Genomic DNA, 27,840 nt, shown 5'->3' with positions numbered 1-27,840 from the left:
ATGAGGCAACCTTTTCTCTTATCACAGCATCTTCAGATCAGAAAAATGCCCACACTATCTGCACAGACTTCCTGGTAGAGGCTATGAACAGTACAGAGAGAGAAAAGACCTGCTAGGACAACCATTGCAGGCTGGGCAAGACAAAGATAGGTGCTATGGGAAGAGGTGGGTCTCAGATCACAACTATTACTCATACAATAGGAAAACCGGCCTTATTATTAAATGATTTTAATTTTTTACAGATGAGTTGGCTTTATGTGAGAAACAACAAAGCCGGGATTTTATTTTTAATCAAATCCACATATAGAAGAGCTGGTAACAACAAATCAGGAACATAATTTTCACAAAATATTAGTGAAATGTTCAGATTATAAAATTAGTAAGATTGAAAAAAAAAAACCCAGATATTTTTAAATCTGGAATATTTATTAGCTATAAAGTGGTTAGTGCCAGCTAGTTGTGCCCCTCCCTCAAGGATTGAACCAAGTGGAAAACACAAGCTCTAGTACAAAGTGTAGTTATTTCATGTCTGTTCTAATAGGAAGACTTCATCTGAAGAAGGTAGCTTTAATGAAGAGTAATTCTATCAACAGGAAGCTACAGGGCCCCGTTCTGACACAGTAATATCCTAGAGATAACTAGGCTTTCTCTGTTAGCTCTGCAGTTCAGTTCTTAGGCAGGATGTATGTTTTGGTATGATGTGATGTGATGTGATTAAAGAAGTGTGCAGTAGTCTAAGGAGTTCCAATTCATGTTCTTTTTGGCAAGGGACCAACTTCTTAGACAATTCTTAAGAACAACCCTAAACACTCTGTTAAAAGACATCCTTTGAGCAACATTAATAATTTCCTGTGTATGTGCACATAGCATTAATGACAAGATCCATACTGATGGATTGCACAATGCATGTGCACATATTCAATCTTACCTTCTAGGCTTGGAGTCTGGCAAAAATGGGAGCTGATAACCACTACATAATGTTGATGTCAGTACTCCTGCAAAACTCAAATATTTTAATGAAAAAAAGCTTATCCTTAATTTAAAACACAGCATTATATTGTTTTTATTTGTGCAGTTAGACTCTTTTCTGCCTTAGAGTAAATCTAAAAATAACCTGATTAAGCACTGTTAAAAATGAAAAACAATAAATACCCATAATCTTCTGAACTGGTAACAATGATTTGACATTTCACCTTTCCAGCTGGCAAGGTCCTACATATGCTAAATAACAGCTACGGACCTCTCCCAAGGTAGTATAGGTCTACTGAATTCAAGTCAGCTGCACATAACCAGCTACCTTCTAGATCACATTGTGTGTGTCACTACACTGTTTATTATCCAGTCAATAACCAGTGCATAACCAGCAACTGAAGAACCAGGATTTGGGGGCAGTGTATTTTTCATACACGTCCCTCAACAACACAGCTCAGCACAAGTGTCAAATACAAAACTCAAAACTTTTTTCCTCCGACTAAAGAAAAAGCAAGCCTACCATGGGCAGCATTATTAGGTGGTCTGGTGTGTTTTGAGTTGGGTGACTTTTCCTGAGGAAAAGCAATGAGAGGGAGTGCCTGGCTTAAGAGAGGGCAGCGGTACTCGAGCACCTGAGCACTCATCTCTGCTATTAAAACCTGGCACCAGAGTCTAAGCGCTGTAGCCGCCTTTCGGCGCTCCCTTCGGTTCGCAGGCAGGCTGCACGGCAGCAGTCAGGGCTGAGCAGCGCGAAGAAGTCCCACTCCTTCTTCATCTCGGCCGAGACTAAAACCCAGCCGCCGGCATCAGCAGGCGGGTCCCGGAGTGTCCCGCCGCCCCGCTGGCAGGCAGGCAGGCAGGCAGGCAGGCCCTGGGGCGCGGCGGCCCGAGCGCGCTGGGGCGGGGCGCGGCCCCGGGCGGTGCCGCCCTTGCCGCCTCAGGAGCGGCTGTGGGGCCGCACGGGGTGTGTGTGTGTGTCTGGCTGTGAGTTTAAGCAGCGGGCAGCCATGCGACGCTGGAGGCTCCTTCTCTTGCCGGCGCTCCTCGCCGGCCTGGTCTCCGTCAGAGGTGAGGAGGGGTGGGAGGGCTGCAGCTCCGTGCGGGTCGGCGGAGCAGTCCCGGCAGGGAGCCGGGCGGGTCCCTGGCTGACCGTGTCTCATAGAACTGGGAAACAGCGCTCTCGCCTTCCAGGCTTCCTCCCCCTCTCTTCTTTCTTTTCATTTAACTCGCTGAAAAAGTATTTCTGCCCGCCTTCCGCACTGGAACTGACTAGGCAGTCAGCTATCATCTGCGGAGAGTACGCGGTCCTCGCCCCAGTAGGGCCCTTGGTGAAGGGTGGTCCTCGAAGGGGGTTTCGGGTGTGGGGAGCTCGGCTGGAGCGCAGCTTCCATTTTAGGAAGGAAAGCGGAGTCACGGCAGTCCCAGGGCATCGGATAGTTACTCACCACAAAGTCTGCCGTCACACGACAGCCTTTAAAAAGTAATTATGGCAAAACCGCACGGCGAAACACACTGGTGTATTTTCTGAGAAGCTTCTCGTTGCTTCAGTATGTATCGGGGACAATTTTCCTGAACCCTGATCAAAAAAAGTCTGTATGCACGTTGGTATTTGGTAAAAATAAACATTTTTTGGGCGGAGAAAGTAGAAAAGCCTCCGGTACGAAGGTGTTTTTTCCAGGCAGAGGACTGCTGAACTGCAATATGCATTTCAAACTGCCGTTTCCCATTCATATGATTGTTTTTAAGACATTTCTTTTTTCTTTTACTATGTTAATTAGCATACTTGTTGCTATGCCTAGGTTTGTTTTTTTTTCAGGTACTTCATCAAAGAAACACCTTAAGTCTTAAATATCTACCTCTTCACTGTAAAAGAGAAGGAAAAATGCATGTTCTTAACGTTGATTGGAAGCTGTAGATAGTGCACATGTGATGCTAGATAAGCAGTTTGACAGCAAGGCTGCTTGAATTCAGTTCGGCTGTGGCCCTGTTGTGGTCTTGATTTGCAGGTTGGAAAAGCTGAGCTCTTGGAAAAAAATACAATTTTGTAGAAAACACCTTTAAAACTGACAGATGATGCAGGCTACATTTATCCTCTTACTACTTGTGTGGAAAATTTCCTTCTCTACTTCTGCAAGCAGCCCTCATGGTCGTGGACGGCAAGATCTTTGCTGTGATGCTCTTAACACATGGAAGTATTTGGGGCCACTGAGAAACGATGTCTTCCTATACTTTGCCAAGAAGTGTGGAGATGTAAAGAGATGTCTGGATTGTGCTTTACTGGAGGGAAGGTGCACAACTGTCTCTATGAGTTCTGTTTAGAATTCTGAGGAAAATTATACTACTACTAAAAGCAATCTGAAAGATTGCTTTAGAAAGCTAGTGAATATATATGAGTATTGGTTAATGTCAATAATGCAAACTGAGTAGATAGTTATAATTAGTTTGGACACTTTTTCCTTAAACAAAATAAGTAAGAATTTGAGAACTGCAGAGAATGTCAGCCTGGAGAGGGTGGGGTCCTCCAGGGGAATTTCAAATTTGTGCTTATGCCATCTTAAATGACAAAAGCAAAACCTGAATTACATGCTTTTGAAAAAGTTAATTTCACTGTTGATGGGCTTTGTGTAGTCTGAATTTACAGAACTTCTATAGAAAGTTAATCTTGCTTTATCAGCAATTCAGTTGTCATGCAACTCTGTGGAGCTGACTATTTTCACTGAGGGACTGCCTGCTTTCATGATTCAAGCAGAAGAATCTGTGCTCTGGACTGATAACTTGTTATGGGATTATCCATTTTAGGCACAGGAAATTTGTTAGTATTAAATCAATATTCAACATATCAACAAGGATTTGAATGTATTATTAAGCAAGGGTGAACTGTGTTATTTGAGCTTGCTTAGAGAAAGAGCTCACAGTTTTAACTTAGAAGCTGCTGTTTAAGTGTTGTCTCATGTGCCAAGTATGAACTCTGCCAGTCTGGCAAAGCTGAAATTTAGATACCGTTGGGGCTGTATCCATTGGAAGGTTAAATGTAAGTTTTTATATCACCATTTTCTATAGGCAGTCTGACAACTTGCCCCTGCTGAGGACAGGGATCTCTATTTCTCTTCCCTTTTTTTTTTGGTCTGGTGCCCATTGAGGCCTGCACTGAGATCATTCAGCTTGGTAAATCAGCAGATGACTAATCTGCATCGAGTTTGCTGTGCTGAGTGTTCGGCCGGAGTTCCTGCCTGCACAAGGGAGTGGCAGGGCCTTGCATGGGAGAGTGAAAATGAGGTGGGGACAGGGAGGAAAGGACAAGAGGCTTCCTGTTGTGGCTGGCTGTGAGGTAAGACCAACTTAGCCATCTAATACCTGCAAAATCATAAGGTTAGCCCTGTGTCTAACTTGAGGCATGTGGTTTTCAAAATACAATGCAAAAAAAAAAAAAAAAAAAAAAAAAAAAAAAAAAAAAAGGAGCATTAGGCAGCATGACTTCTGTACAATGTGTGTGAAGACCACAGCAGATGAAGAATCAAACTAAAAAAAGCCTAAAAGCCTTGCATGATACTCTACACATGAACTTGGTGATATTAGAGGTCTAAACCAAGCTCAGTGATCTCTGTGATTCTGTGCATGATGAGCAGCAAGAAACAGCTGCATTCAGACACAAGGCTCAAAAGTCTCCCATATTCTACTGGAAAAAGATCAAAGCATGAAAAGCTGTCTGCTTACTGTGGGCCTGGAGTTTGGACTGAGGTACATGGTTTAAGTATCTGTTGCAAGAATTGGGAGGAACTTGTTGATTGAAGCACAATTGCCAAAAGGACATTCAGAGGTGAGCAAAATACAGGCTGGAAAATGATGTACCAATGTTGTAAGATCAGTAGCCTGGGGTGAAGTGAAGGTGGAGATCCCTTCTTTCTAAGACCTGTGTAATTAGAGGTCCCTGAGCAAGGGAAGGAAACACTTGTGCTCCTGACTTCTTGCTGAGGCAAGTCAGTGTTAAGAGAGATGACTAGTTGGGTGGAAGATGGTGAAATGATCCTGTCTGTAATCCAGCAGATGGAGCTTTCAGCTGGGACAGAGAGGTGCTGCAGGGACTCCTGGAGACTGAGCTCTGCTTTGTGGGCTCTGGAGTAGTTTGCCTTTTAAATCTGACTTTTAAAAACCTAAACAAAACCAATAATATGCCAACAAGCCCCATAGTTTTCATTGGAAAAATTTCAGTAGCAGTGCTAGAATGCATACATGGCAGCATGAACTTTAAAAATGCGGCACTTGTTTCTCCATCTGTTTTCTCTAATATGAAATGGCTAATAATTTTATGTGGTGTAATATAAAATGGCCACTGTACTGTTATATCAAAATTATGTCACTGCAACAATCCATAAGCTTTCCTTAAGCTGTAGCTCTTAGTTACAGTGATTTAACTTGGCAAGAGCTAAGTGTGACTCAGCCTACTGCCATCTAGCCAAGACCAATTTCAGTATTTTCCTGATGTTACTCAGTTTCATATGATTGGGTTGCCTGTGCTTGAGACTCTTGCCTGCTTTAACTCTTGCAGTCTTGAACTGAAATGACCTTGCATTTCATCAGGTGTCAGCTATGTTAGAAGATGCAGTGATATTAGTAGTCATTGGTTAAGATCATTTTGACAGGAGTATACCATTTTTTTCTAGCCTTCTGCAAACTGCTTTTGCATGCACTGACACAGGAACCTGCTCTTTGGAGGCTAGTAAAAATGTTTTGAGAGAAAGTTACGAGCAAAACAGTCTCAACTCATGGGACTTTTACTTGAATTTGCTTTCTGTAAGTTAAAGGCAAACTTCTAATCATGAGTTTGAGAATAGAGAGAAAAAAAAAAATCGATCCATCAAACCCTAAAGGCTCTCCCTCTTCCCTACTTTAATTTTAAGCCCAAACAGCCCTACTCACTCTATATCATCATCCCTGGTTTTCACTGCAGGTTGTGTTCAGCCCATCTTCTGCTTCTTTGCTGGGGTAATATGCAAAGCCAGAAAGTTGTAATGAGCTTAATGGTGTCTTTTGCTGCTGCTTCTTCCTCTGCTCCTCTTTGGTTTTCAGTGTCCCACTCTCTATGAGGATCTCTTATGGTCCCTCAGGGCTGTCACTGTTCTGTTCTGAGTGGCCACACTCCCTCAGGGGTGTCTTTGCCACAGTACCTCCGGGAGGTCTCCTGTTGCCATGGAACCTCTACTGCCCAGGGCACATCTACAGCCATGTGTTCCCTCTGTGAGTCTCTCAAAGATGGGTTCCTGTGTCTCCTGTCTCTGCTGTCTGGCTCTTTATGTCTGCTCCAGCAGGAATACTCTGTGCTCCTGAGACCAGTAGAAAGTTTGGTGTTGTTGGAGTTTGGGATCTTTCCTATTGCTTCTTTCTCTCGTGGAATTTTGCTGTCTGTCACGAAGAAACCATGACTGATAATTAGGAGAGATGAAAGAAGTTTCCACAGGAAGGGTACAGCTTGCCACTCTCTTAGCTGGGGGATTTCTCTTGGAGGGGCAGAGATACCACGAGAATTGGGCTGGGGAAAAAGGGGGCTAGGATGGCTCCTAGCTCTCTTGCTCTCTCGACTTTGGAGGAGGATGGTGAGCTGCTGTCTGGTGGGGGAATTCACTGCCAGAGATCAGCCCTACCCTGTTTTTTCATGCCATGGGTGAGCCTTTGCTCATGAGACCAGCCATTGAACTGGGACCTTATTGGCACCCTGCCTCACTGTAAAGGACCCTTGCCATCTGCTCGGGTGCCTCAGGGGGAAAAACCGATACCCCAATCCTCTCTCCCCTTTCTGGAGGGTGTGTCTCCCTGGCTGCATGCAGCAGCTGCTGCCCAGCCCTGCTGCTTTCTGCTGCTGCCTCAGGCTTTTTCTCTGCACTCTCACTCACACCCCCTGCCTGCTGGGACACCCCACGGCCCCTGCAACAGCTGCTGATTGACATGTAGTCCATAATTGAGCCATTTATGGACTACATTAGTACTTGGACTACATGATCATTCAGGAGGCTGTATATATGTATTCTCAGGGCTGCTGGGGCTCCCAAGCATGTTCTAAGGCTAACAGAGGCCATTACTTCTGCAAATTCACGGCAGCTCTTCAGCATATAGCTTGTCATATGCTGGGGCATTTTATAGCCTGAGGAGTTCAGCGTTCATGCTGATTTGTTGGCTTCATATTAATCAGTTCAGGTTTGGGAAAGACAAAGATTACATGGTACCCATTACTTAATACTGTTTTGAAGGTTTGTCCTTCAATCAGTATATCAGCAATACTGTGGAAAAATTCTCCAGAGATGTTGCCTTGAACCTTTGTGGATGGTGCCATGGAAGATGGTAGGGCTGCATTTCTACCCCTTGCAACAGCCAGTTCTGGATATTGCACACCATTCCAGGTGAAGGTGGACCCAAAGGTAGTGTTTGAAAGATTGCTTGGTATCATACAAAGTAGTTTTGGTTTATTTTTCATTTAAAAAGAATAATTTCTCTATATGCTTGTAAATTCTAGTCTGGGAAAGACTTCCCAGCTTGGTGCAGAAAATTTGTTGCTCCTTCCACAGGTACAGTTTTCACCTGTTGAAAATAAATGCAGTGATAGTCATCACAAATTCCTTTTAAATTGGTTTAGTCTCTACATTTGATGTGACTCTGATGCCCAGAACAATAAGATCCAGATTTTTTTACAAAGAATTCTGGATGTCATAAGGCATATTACTGTGAAAGTCCAAGAACTTATATCTTTGTGGTGTAAGGCCTGTTTACAGTACAGTTTCTAAATACTGGACAATTTTTTAATATGTAGAACAATGCATTTAAAATATATAGTTGACATGTCAAATGCAGGAGTAATTCAAACATGTTTTGGAAAAAAGGTCATTTTGAAAGAAAGCATTTACATTTTAAGTCAAGTCTGATCACACAACATCATTGGCTGCATAACAAATGCATTTGGTTTACTCCATGCACATTTCAGTCACTTGTGAAGTGCCCACATGCTATAAACATCTAAAAAAGGCATCCTTAACAGTACTTGTAAAAGGAAGGCCTCTTGACTGGAGCGATGGTTAGTTAAATGCAGATGTTAATTCTGCTCTACTTTTCTTATAGCTTGCTTCCTGTAAAACTCCCACTGGATCTCTTGTTCCCAAATGTTTCACAGGAAATGGTATCCATTTCTTGCTGTGAGTAAAGTATCCACAAAGCTCATTCTGCTCTGAGCCCAAGAGTTTTAATCATGGTAAAGTCAAACTTTTTTTTTTTAGGATAGCAGTCATTCTTTCATTGGTTAAAAGTTAAACTCAGTATACAAGTTAATCTTTCCATGAAAGAAGTTCATTGATGGGTGTTTAAAATCTGATTTTAATTATCAAACTGTCTTTGCATGCTTTTTTGCTTAACCATAGAAAAATGTTGCTTGTATATTTTCTGTTTGTGAAGAAATCTAACATTCTGAGGATAACGTAAAGTGAAAATTTTTGAGACACTGATATTTCCAGGAAAACAAACTCCAGCAATATTGGTAGGATTATTTTTTTTTATAACTGACACAAAAATATTGCACTCTAAATCTTCTGTTTCTGGAAAAAGTGCAGTTAGTGTTTAGACTTCTATTTTGTTCTCTGTGATTTGGAGGAGAAGAGTAAACTGTGTGGAGAGGAAAGGGACTAGTGGTGATAGTAGCAGTAGTAGAAGTGAGATGTGAATCAAAAACGAGGCTGTTGTGTTGGGTAGTATACAGTGTTTATTAGAGCTGATGCTATTGTTGGACAAACCAGACAGCTCTAGAGTCACACAAGTCCTTGTTAAATTTAGAAACAAGAAATTTCAGGATACGCTTTGGGAAAGGGCTTGGAGAAGCCTATGCAGAAAGCTTTTAGATAAAGCTGTCTTTTTCTACATTTTATATCATTATATTTCAATCTGCTGATTCTTCCCTCATGTCTAGCTACCCATGCCTGTCTGTATTTTTTCTCTTCAACACCAGAAATGCCTTCCTGCCTACTATGTGATTCTCATTCCATCCTGGATGCCAGGCCTCTTGCAGTTGGATCCCAAATTCAGTAGTTACTTTACCATCTATTCCCTGCTCTCTCCCTTTCTAAATGTTGCAAATGGTTATTGAGACATCTCTTATTCTTCTCAGAACTGTTGCTGTTTGTCTTAGCCAGCAAGTTTTCAATCTGATATACAATATTCATTTTACCCTTCTCACAAAAAATTTCAGCTTTCATTTTTTCTAATTTGTTCTTCTGGCTTTTCTTTGTATACTAAGCAGAGATGTGCATCTTTTTTCCCCAAAATTCAGGCAAGACTTGTTATTCTGAAGCTTGTGGCTGTAGTGAGCTGACAGCTCCTCTGCATCCAGATTTTTCCCTCTCTCTCTCTCCTTCTCCTTCCCTGTTGCTGTTGCTTCTACTCTTATCCCTTGGCATTGTCACTGGCTCCATTGCCAGTCCTATATCCTGGCACAGTTCCTTTAGTTTGCAGTTCTTACCTGTTCTGCATCCATTCCCATTGCTTTCCTGTGTTCTAGGAAATTATTAAATTTCTAATAAATGAGTAAATTTATAGTGCAAACTGAAGTCTGGCATGTGTAATGGCAGCCTGCAAGTGATTAACCCTGGAACATTAAATCTAATTTGGTTTTAGGAGGTGATGCAGAATCAAAGTGAAGATTATGAAAATAATTCTTTGAGTGGCCATGGAAAATTCTTGTTAAAGGTTTTGTCTAAATATAACAGTAGTACTTTCACAAGATGCATTTGAACTGGAAATGCTTACAGTTCCACTGTGAATGCATTCCAGCTGTTTTTCTGGGCTCATGAACATACTGCAACTACTAAGAACATAATCTTAGTACAAAAGGGAAAACTTGAATTTTTCCTCAAGTATTGAAGGATAGGAAGTTAAAAGGAAAATCTCTCAACCTTCTTTTAAATAAGAAGCAAACTTACATCATGTTTCTGGCTTTTCATGCATTTGTGCCAACTCCTATGATTCAAATCATTGCAAACACTGTACTGAGTCTGGTTTTCTCAACCCACACCTTCCCCACAGGAAACCCTCATCATAAAACCCAAAGTCTTCCTCTTTCTTTTAGCACAAGAGGTTGTCGCTCATTTCAAGTACACAGATTGAAAAGCCTGAAGAGTCTTTTTAGCCATAACTGAACAAGCCACAATTAAAATAGTCTGGAAAAACAAAGTCACTTTTACTGTTCATTTATTGTTTCTGGTTAGATTACAGATTTTGTTTGGATTTTACTATTAGTATACAAACTGTATTGAATTGCTAAGAACTGTGTGGAGGAAGGTAAAAGAAACAAGCTGTGAAATTGTCTTACAAGTATCAGCAGGCATATGAGTTCTGCTTACTATGAATCTTCATTTCAGTGTGCTGCTATAAAAATAAGTGTTGATCTGGCTCTGTAAGCATTGCAAATGTGTATTTCAAATAAATTTTGGTTTAAAGAAGGAATTTATAAATGACAATCCAAGTTCCATTAATTTGTTCAACATAAATTATAATTTAATTATAATTACAAATTGGCTTTTAAAATTATAAATTTTCATTATAAAAAACTTTTAAAATATAATTTAACTTTTACTAATTATAATTTAACTTTTTTTCCTCAATCAGAGTGAGGATTATTTACCAGTCCAGCAGTTGAGGTTTTGGGACCAATGCCTATGCCAATTATTATCCAGTGTCTGCCAGATCACAAATTTTGGGTTCTTAGTCCTTCCTCATTTCTTGTGTTAAAACTTTACCATATTTCATCTAATGCTGATTGCCCTAATAATCTTTTGGTTCCTGAACCTTGCTGCTAAACTTTTTTTTTCCTCTGAGTCCCCCACCACACCGGGATTACTCTTTCTTCCTTTCCTTCATGTCCCAATCCAAGAGGCCAACAGAGGTGCAGAGTGAGAGGATACAGATCAAACAAAATGCTGATGCTTCCTGGCTGTTTGTTGTGGAGTGAAACCTTTAATCTATCATTGTACACACTTTATTGCTTATAAAGTGTTTTACTGATACGGGATGTGCAGGAAAAGCACACAGCCCTTGAAGTCATGCCCCAGACATCACACAATTGCCCTGATTACACTTCTCCCTTTCTCTGCACTAGCCTGGGCAGGGTACTGAGTGTAGAAGTGCATGTAGAGGTTTGACTCCTTGTGATGTGGCCACTGTTTTGAGGTGCACGCTTCAGGCCAAGAGGCTTCATGGATGTCAGTCAGAAAGATTCTTTCAAGAACTGCTGAAGCTGTTGCTAGATGTAAGAGCAGAAAACCTCGAGGAATAACAAGAGACTTTGACACTGGAAGAGAGAGAGAGGTGCTGACATACTGGCTTTGACCTTTGGAGGATGTTATGAAAATTTGCAACAGACCCTTGTGGACTGAGGAGAAGGACTAGGATGCAAAATACAGAATTACAAGAGTAAATATCTGTGTGCATGAGGTATCCTAGCCAAACTGGGCCATCCTGAATGTGGTTTTACAGAGGGCTCTTGTAGCTTTCAAATGTTGAATATAACACAATTTGACTAGTCACTGACACCCACTGAATATTAATAACAGGAAAACTTCGGAAAGCACCTGTATTTCTTACTACTTTTCAACTAATCCAGACATTGTTGGAATCAGATTAACTTGATTTAATTATCTGGGATGCCAGCCAATACTGGAAGGGTTTTTAAGAGGTGTTAGGATGCTGACATGTTGGTTGCCCTGGCATGTATTTTATATCTAAGCTTCTAGGAAATGAGTCAGTATTTATAGGGCTGAGCTGTCCTTTGGTTTCTTTTACTTTAGCATGATCAATACCAAAGTGTCCAGTAAAATTCCACTACCACATTGCATGGTAATGTAAAATGTGAACTAATATACATTAACAAAGTTAATACACTTTCATGCTACAAAAACTGATTGATATAATAGTTAGGGAAGGAAACTTACATGACAAGAATAAATGTGAGCCTTGTGGTCAGAATGCATCTGGTTATGGAAATTTAGGGTATGTATTTGCAAGAGTAGTATCTGCAAGACTTGTCAGCTTTGTGAAAGCTTAAAGTCCTGTCTGTTGAACAGCTTAAACTTTGAAGCTCTAGACTGTGAGCAACATGTACTTAAAGAATTTTGGTATCTTAGGCTTATAAAAAATGAACTAGTGACATTCTTATGCTAAGAAGGAACTTCAAAAGTGTCTGAATGCAAAGCAGGTGCACAGTGCCTTCTTGATCTTAGTGAGCTTTGAGAACAGGTTTTCCTAAGACTACTTCAGAGCTCCTGATCCAACCCCATGACCACAGAGGCAATGGTGGAGATCAGAGAGGTTCTTGGCCCATTGTGAGCCTCCCTAGAGGAACAGAGATTATACTGAGACCTGGGAAGAGAGGCAGGGGTACTCCTTGCTGCTCCAGGGGTCAAAGGACAGGGCTGGCTTTGCTCTGTTGATGCAAAAGAAGGCAGTGGTAGCAGTGGCTCTGGGTCTGGCCTTGATAACATGAAATTAATGTTTAATGCATAGAGTGCCTCAGCGTGGTTTAGGGTTGCTATGGAAGGTGTTGGAGGAAGGTGGAAGATAGGAAGGTGCCATGACTGCTGCACGTGGATGCAGACAAGCCCATGTTCTGGCTGCCAGTTGTATGTTGCTTTAGTCCCTGAATTGACACAAAAGGTAACTTAGTAATAATTAAAATGATCACTAATTTTAGTAATGCATTTGTCTTTGGTAAGGGCAAGTATGTAGGTGAAATAGCAATAAGCATAGTATATGACATTTGCAGTCTTCAGTTGTGGTCAGGCCCTCCTGAAATTACAGGTAAGAAAAAAAAATTAACAAAAAAGTCAAATAAATACATCCAGTGATTTCTGATTGCTTGCTATGTTACCTTTGCATTTTGCAAAACACTTTTCCTCTCCTTCTATTTCCCATCCCTACCTCCAAGACTTGTCATTCTTGGTGGAAGTGTCATGCTTCCATCACCCAAATGTTCTTCTAGCAGTTCTTGTTAGTGTAGCTTAGGTTTCTGCTTTCAAACTGCAGGAGACAGAGCAGTGTATTTCAGTTGTAATTTATAAAAAAATTGCAGACAGAGTGACTTACTTCATTTTTAGTTCTATGTCTTTGCAGCAAAAGGAGTGTAGCCCAGTGGCTAGGACTGGCCCATGTCACAGAATCATAGGCTGCTGAAGCTGGGGCCCTTTTAGTCTTACCCTCTGCTTCAGAAGGGTCAGCCACTGCAGGTTGCCCAGGACTGTGGTCAGCTGGGTTTTACTTACTTTGAACATGCAGAGGTGGTACTTCTCTGCCTTCTGCAGTGAAATGTGAATATGACTAATCTAATACTGTAGCAGGAAGTATCTGAGAGCAGTGACAGGTCTTTACAAAGGTCTTTGCACTCTGATTTGCTTCCTTGGATCTCTTGAATACCCTCTAGTTCTTCAGCTATTCAAAGCCTATGTTTGCTCATTTTCTTTTACCTACTGTTTCCACCCCAGCTAAGACAAACTATGTTTAACCAAACATACCAAACCAAACCAGAGATGGCCTGGTGAAGATGTGTGTGGGAAATTCAGGACTCCTGGACAACTGACCAGTATGATTAAGCAGAAGCTGCTTATTGTTTACATTATGCACTTATTTATACATTCTAACTCTACTACCCACGCTGATCATGCATTTTTTATTGGTGCCTTTGCTTGTCCATGTGTTTTGCATGCGCTTCTCAGAATATGTGATTGGTTACAGCCCAGGTGGCTCACAGCTCTCTGGTATCTACTCCTTGGGGTCTTGGAATTCGGTTTCTCAGCTTCTTCTTTCTTATTTTAGCACAGTTTATGTCTTAGTAACCTTGATGAATTCCAGAGAACCCTGAGAAAATTCTGATAAGAGCAGTTACAAGCGAAATGGCTGTTACACACTGTTGTCTAAGTGGTTCAGATACATTGCTACAGATCTGTCTCTTGACATCCAGGTATTTGAGATACAGATGTGAAAGGAAAATAGTGTAGACACTTCTGAAGTATTCTTGAATCTGCTCATGCCTGTAGGACCAAGAAATACCTGTTGTATTATTCTTCATATGCAATACAATATCTGCTTTATTTGAAAACATCCTTGTTTAGACTAAACAAATGCTCGTAAGCTTTGTTTCTCTGGTTGTTTCTTAAGTCTGCAGGGAGTGCAGCATATTCTTGCTGACTTTTCCTTCTTGAACCCTGATAGTACCTTGTTCTAGTTCTGTAGCTTTATCTGGTCTTTTCTAATTACTTTTTTCCTGGAACCAGCTGAATCATACTGAGCTTTTCCCTTTTAAGACTAAGTCACTGAATTTCTACTTTTGTTGGACCCACTCATACCGAAAATGGTGTGAGTACATTTATAAAAACAACTGCTTTAAAGATATAGGAGGTTTGTAATAAACAGTGGAGAAATACCTTTTTTTTGCTGGGAAAGCTGACTTCTAGCACCTTAGAGAGCAGATTATTGTAATGAGTTCAATGAGCTAAGTTTTTATACTTTTTGCTACCTTATGTCAAAAAAGTAATGTATATGAGAATCCTGATAATCTTGCTGCATGCTTGGAAAGCAAATTTTGCTTTCAGAATAATAAATCTAGTCAATAAAGCATGATTGTTTTTCTTTCATTGACTCTCAATTTTATTTATTGCTCTGTCAAAGCATTTTTTACATGAGCTTGGCAGTCAGCAATCTGATCATAAATTATTTCTCTGTGAAGCTTGTGTGCAAAATCCCTTAAAATAGCAATGTCAGTGAAAGCACACCCTTTTACAAAGGTTTCCTCCTCTTGAGTGAAGCTGCTGCAGCTGAAGCCATTCTCAGTTCCTGAACTGAGTTTTATGCTGGCAGTAGGAAACTCTTCATATAGCCTCTTTTCTTCTCCAGGTAAAATTTCAGCTGCACTGAAGCATAAAGCTGAGCTTATGTGCTTGTTTTTCCGGGCATGAAATATACACAAACATGTGTAACATATACACAAACCAGTGTAATGTTCATTGTGTTAGTGCTATACCTTATCACTAACAGATGGTGTTACCAGTTGGTGATGGTTGCTACTCTGGTAGAGTGTTTTGAGAAGTGTACGTTTTCAGCAAATTCCTCTGCCTACCCTCTTGGAGTTAGACTACGAAATTCTAATCAGGTCCTGTCATAGGCATACATCCCAGAGGACTGTAGCCTGAGAGATGTAAGTGCTTGAGAACACAAGCAAACTAGAATTCAGGTTTGAGGAACAGCTATGCAAATGCCTGTTAAAATTCCTTATGAGTGCTTTGACCTTTTTTTGCCTGTCAATACAGAGGTCTCTTGGTGTAGTCTAACCAAAGGAGTAACTTCAGAAGTAACTGGCATTTGTGCCTTAGCACCTGCTAACTTTACAGGGGTTTGTAAAATTATATTGCAAATTGAAGTAGACCTGCAAATATTTTACATTCTGTGAAGTAGTTTCTCATAATCTAACAGCACTGTGGTCTCCACTTGAAATAAGGAATACCAAGTAAAATATCCTCTTGTTTTCTATTCAAGATCTATACCTACTTATTTTATTCAGGAGATTTTAAATGTGCTTTGCTTGTGCACCACAATAAAGCCATCAGTCACCTCTGTTTCCATGAAAGGGCTTGTCAGAGACCAGGTAGGTCTGTTTCCTTACTTGGCTGTGAGCAAGGTGGTTTTAGTTGAAGTGTTACAGTATGGGAATCACTTCTTAGACTTCAGATTTCAGTTTCTGCTGTACCAGTTTAGTTGGCCAGAGTGCACTTATCTTTTTTTATTCCATTGATGTCGCCAGGTATATAAGCATTCATCATTCCTGATATTAGACTCATGACTTGTCTTAACTTGGTCTGTCATGTACGTGAAAGGTACATTCTGCTTCTAGTTTGATTTTGATATTTGTTGTTATTCCTCTCTTCAGACTGTGCAGTAGCTGGTTCTGATGCCGCTTTGGTGGTTACATTCTTAGAGGAAAAGTCAGACATATAGTGCTTTATGTAAATATCTTCTGAATTAAGGTAGTTTCTGTTCGGAAATAACAACTGCTCTGGCTGGCTTGAGCCTCAGTAGGTAGAAAAAGTCATCCAGCTTCTGTGGGGCTGAAGCAGTATATTTAAATGTCTTTTTCTTGAATAGCTGATAGCTACTTTCAGGCTTTTTTCTTATTCCATGCTTCAGTGAAGGTAGGGATGGTGAACAATTAGAAACACCCCAAGCAGTTGTTAAAAAAAAAAAAAATTAGAAACACCCCAAGCACTTGTGTTACAAGCCTCTGCTGCTGAGATCACACCACTACATTTGTGCTGTGAAATCAGCACATTTCTGTCTTGGTGTGTTTGCAGTTAGCTGGATAAGCAGCAGTACCTCTAGCAGCTGGTTTGATGCAGCAATAAACAGTATTCTCTTTCCTAAGGACTGAAAATACAATCTAATCTCCCTGTAGTGGAGACCCCATGGTTGTGCCAGCTGCATTTAGCAGTGTTTTAGGAGGTTGAAAAACTGCTCAAGATCAACTGTGCTAATATCTTAACCACCTCCATACTGCTAACCCTTGTGAGAGGGAAAGGGTTTGGGTAAGGTTACGGGTTAGGGGGAAAGGGTTAGGATTAAACCCATGACAATTAATTTTTAATGCCAAGATATTAACTCCATTACACAATAGCTTTCATAATGGCCTTTGTGCTCCAAGGCTTTTCTTCACACTTGAATCTTGTATTGGAGCTGTCCTCCAGCTTATTTTGTGGTTCAGTGGAAAGAAGTGTGGGAAAGAATATGCTGTGGATGGCACTAAGGAAACATGCAATAGCAGTGGCAAGAATAAAGTGCATTATTGGCTGCAGGAATGTATGTTCCAAGCCTTCAGGTAATTTCTATAGAGCAAATTTTTTGTGTGGTTCCTTTTTTTCTTCTGAAAAGATGTATGGATAGTGACCTGGAGAAATAGAAAGAATATCTGTCTTCAGCCCTGATTCAAAATATTCTTCTAGATTGACTCGGGAAGCAGAAAACATACCTCATGATTGATCACAGACATGTTTATGACTTTATTAAATGTTGTGTTTGAGTAAGAAAAAGCAGTGTCTTTATAGTTTCTTTTATCTTCTACAGGCCAAGATGACTTCTTAGGAGATGCACTTTTGGAAGGTAGGCAGGAAAATTGTGGCTGCTCTTTGTACTTGTTGATTTCTATGTATTACTGCCTGACCAAGCATGACAACTTTGCCACATATGGTTGGTTTAAACCTCAGTGAAACAATTCAGCCATGTGTTTGTCAAGATGTTGACCACATAGAACTCAAATTTGTCTTTTGAAGAATTAGATTTCTCCTAGAGGGGAAATTGATTTATAGATTTATTGCTATATAGATTTGATCTTGTGCATTTTGATGTATAGACATGTACTTAGATTTGTTCTTTGTCCTTCATGTAGCTTCTGAAAAGAGTGTTAAATAGTACTTGACTATTTAATTATTAGTATTTATTTGTTATTTATATTTATTAGTGTGTTCATGGTTATTTGATGATTGTTTATTATTTATATATATTATTTATTAGTATTTATTGATTTATTTAAATTAGTATTTAATTATTTTTCCCTAACAATACCTGACAGAAAATACAAAGAAGCCTCCTGTAACTCAGAAGACACCATCATCAGATGCAGGTGAGATCTAATTGGCTTGTAATGCCTTTTACTGTAAAATCAAGTGTAGTACACCTACCAATTTGAGATCCTGAATTTTTCAATTTAGTGGCACACAGGGTTGTGATATTTCTATAAAAGAAAGCAGTTCCCTAACAGCAGAAAGATTTCTTCATTTTGAAATCTGCTCTCAGAAATGTGTTTTGTGATTTCACAAGCTTAAAAACCCTGTGAAAATGCCTTCCCTTGTCTTTCAGTCTACATGTTTGGAGCTTGCTTACCTTGAGCAGGCCCTCGACAGGTCCCATTCATCTCCAAAAGCAGCAAGTCACTTGGCACATAATCCTGGTAACTTTGTAGGGCTTTTCTGTGAGTGGCTTCACTGATGAGTGAGCGTGTCTTTCATTTGTGCAGAAAAGGTTGTGAGGTCCATTTTATTTGAAAAGTAGTCTAAGAGTAGTTTTTGCATTACATTTAAAACTTCCCTTCTTTCTTTATAGATGACTTTGACTTGTCTGATGCTCTTGATTTTGGTAAGTATCCTATTTTCCTGGATACGGCTCAAATGTACCTGGTACAATGTCTATCCATCCTTTATGACCTAAGTATAATAAGGCACTGGGTTGATTAAGGTAGCAGACTGTGGATAAAAAATAACTGCAGTCTAGTTATGTTTGTCAATCTTAAGGTTCTGAATCAACAAAATTGTAGGAATTTCAATAATTTTTTAGCCAGCTTCTTGTTTTGTTGCTGTTTTTTCACTAGATGGCACTAACTCCATAAACTTACTTATGGAAGTAAATGTTAATTCCAAAGTAATCTCTCCCATTTCAGGAAGTATTTTTAGTAGTACAAGGAAAGATTAATCTGTTATAAAAAATTAGAAGGAAAGTACTCTTTCTAATGTGAAGGTTGTGACAAAACTGTACAGAGATAATTTCTAAGATCTCTTATTTTCCTATTTTATGGTAAGCCAAATGACGTGTCATTGTGGGGACCTAGTCTAGTTCTATTCTCTGTACTTTTTTCTCTATTTTTCAAGTGAGGTACCAGGCTTTGTATTAGGTTAAAACCTGGTAATTTCAAAAGAGAAAACAACCAAGTAATTGATACCTGGTAGAAAAATTTAAAGAAGATGTGCAAACTAAAATGGTGATTAAGAGTTAATGAGTTTTTCTGTCTATGTTCCATCCTAGCAAGGATCTGACATACTGGTTAATGTAGCAGGAAAGCCCTTATTGGCATTAAAACAGAGTATTTAGCTAAGACAACCAAGGAAATACAGCATTAGCTAATGAAAGGAAAATTACATGGGCAAGTTTTGATATTTTAGGTCAGATCATCTTTCAAGGTTACTCCATGCTCTGCTTTTGGTTTCTTCACACTAGTAATTTTGCTCAATTTATTCTAACTCTTATTTGTCTACAGGCGATTCCAAGCCACATCCCCCTGCAAATCCTAGAGACACTGGTAAGACTGATCTGACAGGAATTTCTGAACAGTAAAAGAGTATTTGTTAATCTCTTCTAGTCCCTTTGAACATTATGGTATTATAGTCTGGTTTTGTTATCTTAACTTTTTTTTTTTTTTTTTTTTTCCCCCTAAATCTCTCTTCCGTGATTAGATAACCCCAAGCAAGATCAACCTAAAGGCTCTGGTAAGGCTTCTAGCACAAACTCCTGGTTTTACTGTCCCAGTTACACTTCTAATAATTGATCTTTGTTAATTGCCTGCTATGTATGTCAGGTGTGGCATACGTCAAACACTGAAGATTGAGAAAAAGTTGTCTTGCAAATAAGCTTTGCACCAGTCTTGAAATTCCATAACAAACCTGTTGAGTTACTTTCACTTAAAAATAGGATGATGTGGGGAAGAGGCGGCATAGGACAGTGTGTGTGCGTGCTTGGGGCAATGCTGTTCTTGGCTGCCTGTGGCAAAGCACCCAGGTATTGAATTGAGTTCTTTCTTCTTTACAAACTGAATCCCTTCCAGTTATGCTCAAAAGTAAGTAGCAATTGCCTATGATCTTTGTTCTTAAAGGTTCCAAATTAAAGGGAAAGCTCCAAGTTAAAGGGTTGCTTCTTTTTTTTTTTATTTTATTTAAAGGCCCCATAAAGGCCCCATTAAGAAATACAACTATTTATATTTGAAAGATAGGTTTAAAATACATGTCCTTTTCTGCCTGTTCTGCTTTAGAGGTCCTTTCTCTTTGCCTAACCCAGAACAAAACAGATTTAGAAGGATGCAGGTGTGATGATGCCATTAATCACAAACATGGTGGAAAAGAGCCCTGGAATGCAAGCCTCAGTTCTTGTTCTTTCACCTGATTTGCAGAAGACTTGAATGTGATTCTTCCATGCCTCAGTTCAGTGCTTTTGGCACCCAACTAAAACATCCTCTGATGCAATACTTTCAGATTTTCTGCCTGAAAAACTGATTTGCATTGTGTAAACTAAATATTCACTTGGCAGCAGAGGGAAGGAGAAGTTGCCATGAGGGAGACAGAAAGGCTCCATGAGGTAGGGTACATTGGAAATGGAGAGGGACCACTTCAATGTCCTGCGATAAATCAGAGTAGGGAATTACATTTGGACTGTTTGAGACTTAGAGACCCAACTCTGAAGAATCATTCACAGCTGCAGCCTTGAAGTAAATGGTCCTTTTCTGTTTACATTGTTTCTTTGCTGTCCCAGGACAGTGAGATTTGGGCTATTAGAGTTAAGCAGCTTATAGGGCTCCTTGCTTGCTTAACCTGATTTGTGCAGTACTACCTGCTCTTGGACACTGACTTCTTTCAGTTGTTCAGGAAGTCCAGAGAAAGGACTGCTGCCGTCAAACTCTGTAGTGCTGAGCTGAAGGGACATGACATTGTGAGGGCTTTTAGAAGGTTAAATGTTCTGGCTCTGGTACTGAGCCTAAAACCACCACAAATTCAGTTGAATGGTCTTGAGAAAATTTCCATCTTATTATATATCTTGGTATGTCTTATTCACTGAACTTGAAATGTGGTAATGTTATTTGCATTATTTTATAGACAAATTTGATGATTCAGATCTATGGGATGGCAGTTCCCCAAGAGGAGGAAGTGATGGCAGTGGCAGCAATGGTAAGATAGCAGGTTGTGCTTCCTATAGTTTCTATGCCTACCTGAGCTTTTAATTAAAGCTTGCTCACAAGCTGGTTAGACACTGTAATTGTAATGCATTTGGTTCTGGTATCTGAAACTTAAGAGCATACTTTCAAGTTCAAAAGTAATGTGTTCTGTGTCTGTCAAAAAAAAGCCCCACATGTTTAAGGGGCTGGTCTAGAGCAAAAGTTTTCAGTGATTTTTGACTCATATGCTAAGAATGATGGCTTCTAAAACTGAAATGTGAATGCGGTACTTACTTAAAAATTCACCATGAATATAGTTTTTAAGGTCACCCAAATGCTATTTTGGATCTTTTATGACATACTCCTAGTTTCTTTTAATTCTTGTAGGTAGGAAGCCTCAAAATGGGCTAGAAGAGGATCCACCTTATGTTCTCAAAGATTTCCTTTGGCCCACAGGATGAACTGATATTTACACTTCCAAATGATCCTTAGTCTTCTACTTCTTTAGTGGTGGTAGTGAGGCAGGTGAGGAGGTGAGAAGTTGTGGATGCTCCATCCCTGGAAGTGTTCAAACCAGGTTGGATGGAAGTCTGAGCAACCTGGTTTAGTGGAAGGTGCCCCTGCCTATGGCAGCGGGTTTGAAGCTCAGTGATCCCTAAGGTCCCTTCACCACCATATGATTCTGTACTCTGAGCAGTATAAAACCATTTTCTAGCTTACCAGTTTTTTTTTGGTAATTTGCTATGTCTAATTAGTGTGTTACTGCAATTTCACTATTTCCAGATCAGAATTAGTTTAAGTATCTTGATGGGGTTTGGGATGTGCTAATGGTTACTGACTTCTTTGGAGAGTTGTCCTGGATGGGGACTACTGATGCCACTTTTTTGGGTAGCTGCCTCCTTTCAAGGTTCCTTCGGGGCAGTACTTCAAAATTGGAAGGGGCAAGAAACATCTGTGGAGATTTGTGTGGTGGTTTCATCTGCACAGGTTCCTGCCCCAGTGGTACAAGTTGCACAGTGACAAATAGAGTTAGTATTTATAGAATTTCTGGCTTGCTTTTAGATGAGGCTGGGATTTTAGGAAAATATCGTTGGTTCCATGGAAATACAGCTGAATGTTACTCTGAAATTATATGTGTTCTCTGGTGGTGCACAGGCTCATTAAACCAGATTTCACAAATTTTATTAGCTGATCACTCAAGGCGGCAGTTCATCACCACACTGAGCCATGCTTTGAAAACAAAGTTTCAGGGCAGTTTAGCACTGTATGATCATGATAGATGGGTTTTAATTTTGCATAATTAATTGACAAAATGTTTCTCAATTATGATATGAGTGTTCTTTAGATACACAAAATGTAAACTCTCCATTCACTTTTACAGAACGGAAGGGCCCAACTCCAAAAACTGGCCAAGATGAGGAGGGTAAATGCATGAATGTGTGTGTATAATGGTGTTTAGATGTATGCAGTTTGTTTTCTTGGGGTTGATTCTTGATGATTCTTGCTAATCTTCTGCTAGAATGGTCACTACTGGGAGTGGGTTACAATTAAAAAGCTTTTGTGCAGTCTGGAATTCTTACTCTAAGTTTTGCTTCCGTAGTCCTTTAACATTTCTGTGTTACAAATTATTCCTAAGTGTTAAGGTCTTAGAGATGCTGGTGCAGTGATTGCATGCATACAAAGTAGATATGGCTATGATAGAGTTGCTTTTCTAATTAGTGGAACTTAAAACAGTCATGCTTAAGTTCTTTAACAGTGGTCATTGCTAAGAAATCAATGGTCATAAAATGAAAGGATTCACTTTTCATTGTGCTCAGAGTTGATTATTACAATTTCATGTAATTTCAGTGTAATGTTTCTTGGAAGTATTCACAGTGTTTACTTTGAGACAATACTTTGATGTGGCTTTCGGTTCTGAAAAATGTTTATAAACACCTCTGTTTTTTTTCAGCTTCTCAGGGAGCAATAGCTGGAATTATAAGTGCTGTAGGTGCTACAGTAGTTGCATCGGTAGCTAGTTTCATTGCTTACCAGAAGAAGAAACTCTGTTTCAAGCAAAGCGGTAAGAGTTCCAAATCAGTTTTGTTTCCTACTGTCTTAAGAGAGGCATTTTTGTATTTATATGTGGACTATAAATTGATCCTATGCAAAAGGTAGTTGTAATAACCCAGTGAAGTTAGGTTTACAGGGAGTAACCTTTCCTACTAGTCATCTAAGACTGATGAATTCCTTGCCCAAAAATTTATTTTTCTGGCTAAAAATAAGCAGGAGAAGACTGCAAAAAATACTTTTTAAGGAGAATCAAGTGAAGGTTGGGATTAGAGATTTTCATGCCGAAAAATACTTTGTAGTTTCTAATTTTGTAAATTTTGCCTTTGTGTCTTCAAAAGATGCTTGCCTACTTACTAGTTTTATAACAACTTAGTCCAATATTCCACCCCAAATTATTCTTCTGCAGTTATCTATTGCTTGCTTCGTTTCCACCTAAATAAGATATAACTCGGATCAGAGAATTTTGGGATGATTTGTGGATGATAGGATGATTGGTTTTGTCTTTCTGACTGCTTAGTGAAGGGATAGAGCAATCATTCAGCCAGGCACTACTGTTTTAAAATTTTGGAAGTTTAGAAACCGCAAAACATCTCTACCATGTATGTTAAAATTAATGTGCAGATGAAACAGAGCAACTCAAGTACTATCAGTAGCCCATTTTTTTCACTGCTGTTTCTTCTCTCAAATTCTCTCTATTTATCAAGAAAATATAAGAAAATTTGAATGCTAAATATCTGGGTTTTTTCCCAGCAGATGAAGAGAATGTGAATATGGATAGCTACAGAGGAGCACAATCTGAGCCACCTGGTAAGACAAGAATCTAGATGGAAGATCAGCTCTTCACTGGGGATCCTATTAAATGCACTTTATTGACAGCTAACATACTGGAGAAAATGAATTGTACTGTTATGTTAAAAAAAAATGGACAGTTTTTGCAGAATATGAGCTAATGGTGTGCCTTGGTAGCCAAGAAGGCCGGTGCTGATATTACTATCAGCAATAGTGTGGCCACCAGGACCAGGGCTGTGATTGTCCCTTGGCTCTGCTGAGGCCACACCTCAGGTGCAGTCCAGTTCTGGGCCTCTTACTCCAATAAAGACATCGAGGTGCTGCAGCATGTCCAAGAAGGGTAATTGATAGGGGGAAGAGTCTGTAGTGTTATGAGGAGTGACTTGGGGAGTTGGAGAGGTTTAGCCTGGAGAAAAAAAGACTCGGGTCATCTTTTCACTCTCTGCAGCCACCTGAAAGGAGGTTGTAGCCAGGTGTGTGTCAGTCACTTCTCCTAGGTAACAAGTGATAGGACAAGAGGAAATGGCCTCAAACTTTGCCAGAGGAGGTTTAGATGGGATATTTGGAAAAATTACTTCATGAAGAGGTTTGTCAAGCATTGGAACAGGCTGCTCAGAAGCTCCTCAGGAAGGCAGAGGAGTTGTCATTTGTGGAGGAATTTAGAAGATACATAGGCATGGCACACAGGGACATCGTTTAGTGGTGGACTTGGCAATCCTAGGGTAAGAGTTAAAGTGGATAATCTAAACTCATTTCCAACATAAATGGTTCTCTGAGTCTATGGTTTTACCATCTCAACAAAGTTAAAACTGAATCAAGCATTCAGTTCTGACAATATGGCCACTTTTCTCGAGTATTTTTATTAAACAGATTGGTTTATTGCCTTGAGAATGCATTGAAATGTAGGAGCTTAGAGAAAGTGAAGAATTGAATTTTCTCTGCAAAATTATAATTAAAGGCAATTGTGAAAACACAGGCCTGCTCCATCAGCGTGATGAATAACTGCCGTTGGAAGTTTATTAGTGTATATTTTTTTCTGATTAGAATCTGAAATGTTTTCTATTATAAACTGATACAGAACACTGCAAGAATATATATTAAAAATTTTGTGAGATTTGGACAGAGATAAAACCACGGTGGACGCAAAGAGGACTGAACTCACTAGCATGTTGTAATTAAAGCATTCTCTGTTGTGAACTGAGAATATTCTTATATGAAAGAACCATCACATAATTAATCTTTCTACAAAGGTGAGAGCTGTGGAAGAATCTCTTTTAAAGCAACAAACACTGAGAACCTCACCTTCCATGTATGGTTGTATAGGGGATTTGGCTGATGGAGCAGATAATAAGCTCCAGGAATCCATGGATGGAACTGGAGGAAGTGGTATAGGTGAAAAGTTGGTCTTCTAGCCTTTTTGACTGGTCAACAAAGGAAGAAGCACTGTAACCTCATGCTGAAGTTCACTGGTTTTGAAGTACTGAGTATTAAAATCTCAAAGCAGTATATATTTGCACTATATTCTTCTGTGAGTTTAATCTTAAACCTGCAGAACTATTTCTGGGTTTTTAATAATTAAATAATTATGCCTTATTTCTCTCAGGTATTTAATCAGTTTGTTACATCTGGTTCATTATCTTCTTTATGAACAGTTTAAGCTGTTAAATGTATGAAACTCTCAAGTACAAAACATTTTCTTGTGATTGGCTATAAGGACTGAAGAAACTCAGTTATCCTCAATTCAGATGTGCATTAGGGAAGCAAGTAGTATCATTCAAAGTCCTCTACCAAAGGCAGTTAAGATATAAGCTGTAGTTGGGTTATGCTAAATTTCTGGCCAAGATTCACCACAACTCAAAAGTGAAATCCATCAGGTGATGCATACCTTATTTTAACCAGTAAAGTCACACTTGGGATGTTATCAGATGTGCTTACTGCTACCTACATATTGATGTCATATTATGTCCCAGATTTCATACTTCTGTTACGTTTTACAGACACGCATGATCATGTGTTGAACTCAGAGACTAGGCAGCCATGGTCATCATGGTGCTGCTCCTGATCTTACTTCTGGGACTCAGCAGATGATAGGTCTGCGTCTGGTAATAGATACACCTAGATGGCTTCCAGTAAGAAGCAGTCTCTTCATTAAACCAGGTTAAATGGCATAGCAGAATAGGTCTGTGTTGTTAAAATGTTATGTAAACCTATCTTTGACTTCCTGAACTTAGGAGCTTACTTTCAGTAGCTTTCTTTTTGTACGAACAGCCTGTTTGCATCTGCAAGAACTGCAAGCCTGAACTGAGTGCTGGGTTACACTGCAAGTGTAGATAGCTTCCCTGTGGTTATTTGAGTGAGAAATCTGGAGTGTAATATCCCTTGCTATGTGGCCTGTTGGCTTCACAGAATCAAGTCTCTGCTTTCCTAAATTTATCACACAGTGTCAAACATCTCCTGAATGTTGTTGACTGCATAAACTGTTACATAGTAATGTATAACTTACATTGTGTGCTAAATGCGTAGTATGCTAAGTGCATAGTGCACTGTGCTTACTGCACTAACCTTGAATTGTTTTTCACTTTCAGTTCAGCGCACACTTCTGGAGAACTAAAAGAAAGAGTGGTGAAGAACAGATCTTTGGAACTGGATAAGCAACCTGCATTCTGCCAATAAAAAAAAAAAAAAGGAAACAAAAAAAGCATAACAAACAGCAGAGCCTGAAGTTTCATGAGAAAACAGCTCTTGTTTGAAACACCTCTGAGACTGTGACTTAGACCTGAGTACTTCTGTATGGTCAGCCCTGTGAAGCATTGTTGCACACCAACACATGGCCTTAATGACAGGTGTAGATATATGTTGTGCCTTTACATTCTTTCCTTGACTCCTCTGACATATAGGTGTGTCTCAAGTGCATTCAGTGTGTTTAACTTTTCCTTACCTCTCCAAAACCAATATGCAATTATGGTTTTTGTTATGTTAATGCTCTCAGGCAATACAAACATTTTTTAAAATAACCTGGACTCAGTGAGTGGACCAACCAACCAACTTGGTGTATGTTGTGGGCATGAAAGCAAATGGCTCACTGTGTATGGATGGTGGATCTGGGTATCGGTGCTGCTGATCCAATATATGTAGCTGCCTGGGCCAGCTGCCATGGAAGAGATGCTTGTGCTTGAGCATTCAGGAGACAAAAATTCTGGTTTATTTTTAGATTTTTTTTCATTTTATCTGTCTGGTACAGATTGAGAAAACCCAAAGTTAATGCACACCTTAAGCCTTCATCCTTTCTGGCTCTTCCTGCTTAGCAAGTACTGAGCTGGTCAGTTGTGGAAAAGCTTGTCTTGCAGATCAGAAACATAATTGGACTTTGTATTTCTGGTGACATGGATGTTTGGCATCACCTAAACAGTTGTGGATGAAGTACTTGGGAATGGGGATTAACATCTTCAGACTTCCATAGCCAAAAGCTTAAGTGAAAATAGTGTTGAATTCAGAAGGCTTATCATACATATGTAAGGGACAGAAATAGTACCACATCTCCAAACTGCAAACAGCAAGACTGACCAGAGCAAGGCATCCACTGAACAGTAGAAATAGCAGACATGTGAAAAGTGCTTTTGGACTTGTAAAGGTTTCCCCCTAGGGTGATCACCTGAGGTTGCATCCTCCTCTGAAAGCACTTGTGACCTGTGCTGTGGCTCTTGAAAGCTACAGGAAGGTTTCAAGGACCCATGGAAACATGGAAAACTACAACTCATAAGAGCTAAAGAACTAAATCTGGAATAATAACTAGTTCTGTCAGGAAGGAATGGTCTGACCAGTTTTGTTGGTTTTCATTCTAGTTGCTTTAAATTTTCATGCAGTTTACCATATGTGTCTTATTAATGGGCTTCAGCCACCTGACAAAGGTATACAGGAAGATGACATTTCATGGAACATCTTAGAATTTAGAAATTAATAAATTTGGATATTAAACCTGTAAATATGTCTGTACATTCAAATATGAATTTATGCCAAGGATAATTCATTTCAGAATTTCTTGTACATGTTTCTTAGCTTGCAACAAAGCTTTACATAAATTTTAGTATTTTCTTATGGAATTAATTTGTAAGTCTCTTTTTGCCCCATGTCTGCTTTTAGTAGAAAAGCACTAAAGCCTTTAAGTGTGTTTGAGAGTGCAAAAGTGATTCTTACATAAACATTTGATTTATGTAAATATAAAGAAAAAAATGTACTGCTTGCCTACATGAATAAACATATATCTATGCCAA

General features: G+C 39.6%; 1 protein-coding gene across 1 annotated transcript; it reads left to right on the top strand.

Annotated features, from left to right (window-relative positions):
• Positions 1–155: 155 nt before the first annotated feature.
• On the top strand, positions 156–27,840 carry CD99 (CD99 molecule (Xg blood group)). The gene is made up of 12 exons (XM_072936675.1): positions 156–165; positions 1,642–2,040; positions 17,101–17,136; positions 17,606–17,656; positions 18,136–18,168; positions 19,064–19,105; positions 19,260–19,292; positions 20,670–20,741; positions 22,110–22,151; positions 22,680–22,790; positions 23,531–23,587; positions 26,155–27,840. The coding sequence occupies exons 1-12, from the start codon at positions 156–158 to the stop codon at positions 26,178–26,180; spliced, it is 912 nt and encodes a 303-aa protein (XP_072792776.1). The 3' UTR covers positions 26,181–27,840.

The sequence above is a fragment of the Taeniopygia guttata genome, chromosome 1, assembly GCF_048771995.1.
Source record: "Taeniopygia guttata chromosome 1, bTaeGut7.mat, whole genome shotgun sequence".
NCBI lineage: Eukaryota > Metazoa > Chordata > Aves > Passeriformes > Estrildidae > Taeniopygia > Taeniopygia guttata.
The sequence above is the reverse complement of the archived record's forward strand: the minus strand, read 5'-3'. Positions and strand labels throughout refer to the sequence as shown.

What these genes read in the sequence shown, in the direction of transcription:
- CD99 (XM_072936675.1), top strand. An exon ending in CGGCCTGGTCTCCGTCAGAG is followed by an intron (nt 2,041 to 17,100) that starts GTGAGGAGGGGT and finishes TATCTTCTACAG; the next exon opens with GCCAAGATGACTTCTTAGGA. An exon ending in ACTCTGTTTCAAGCAAAGCG is followed by an intron (nt 22,791 to 23,530) that starts GTAAGAGTTCCA and finishes GTTTTTTCCCAG; the next exon opens with CAGATGAAGAGAATGTGAAT.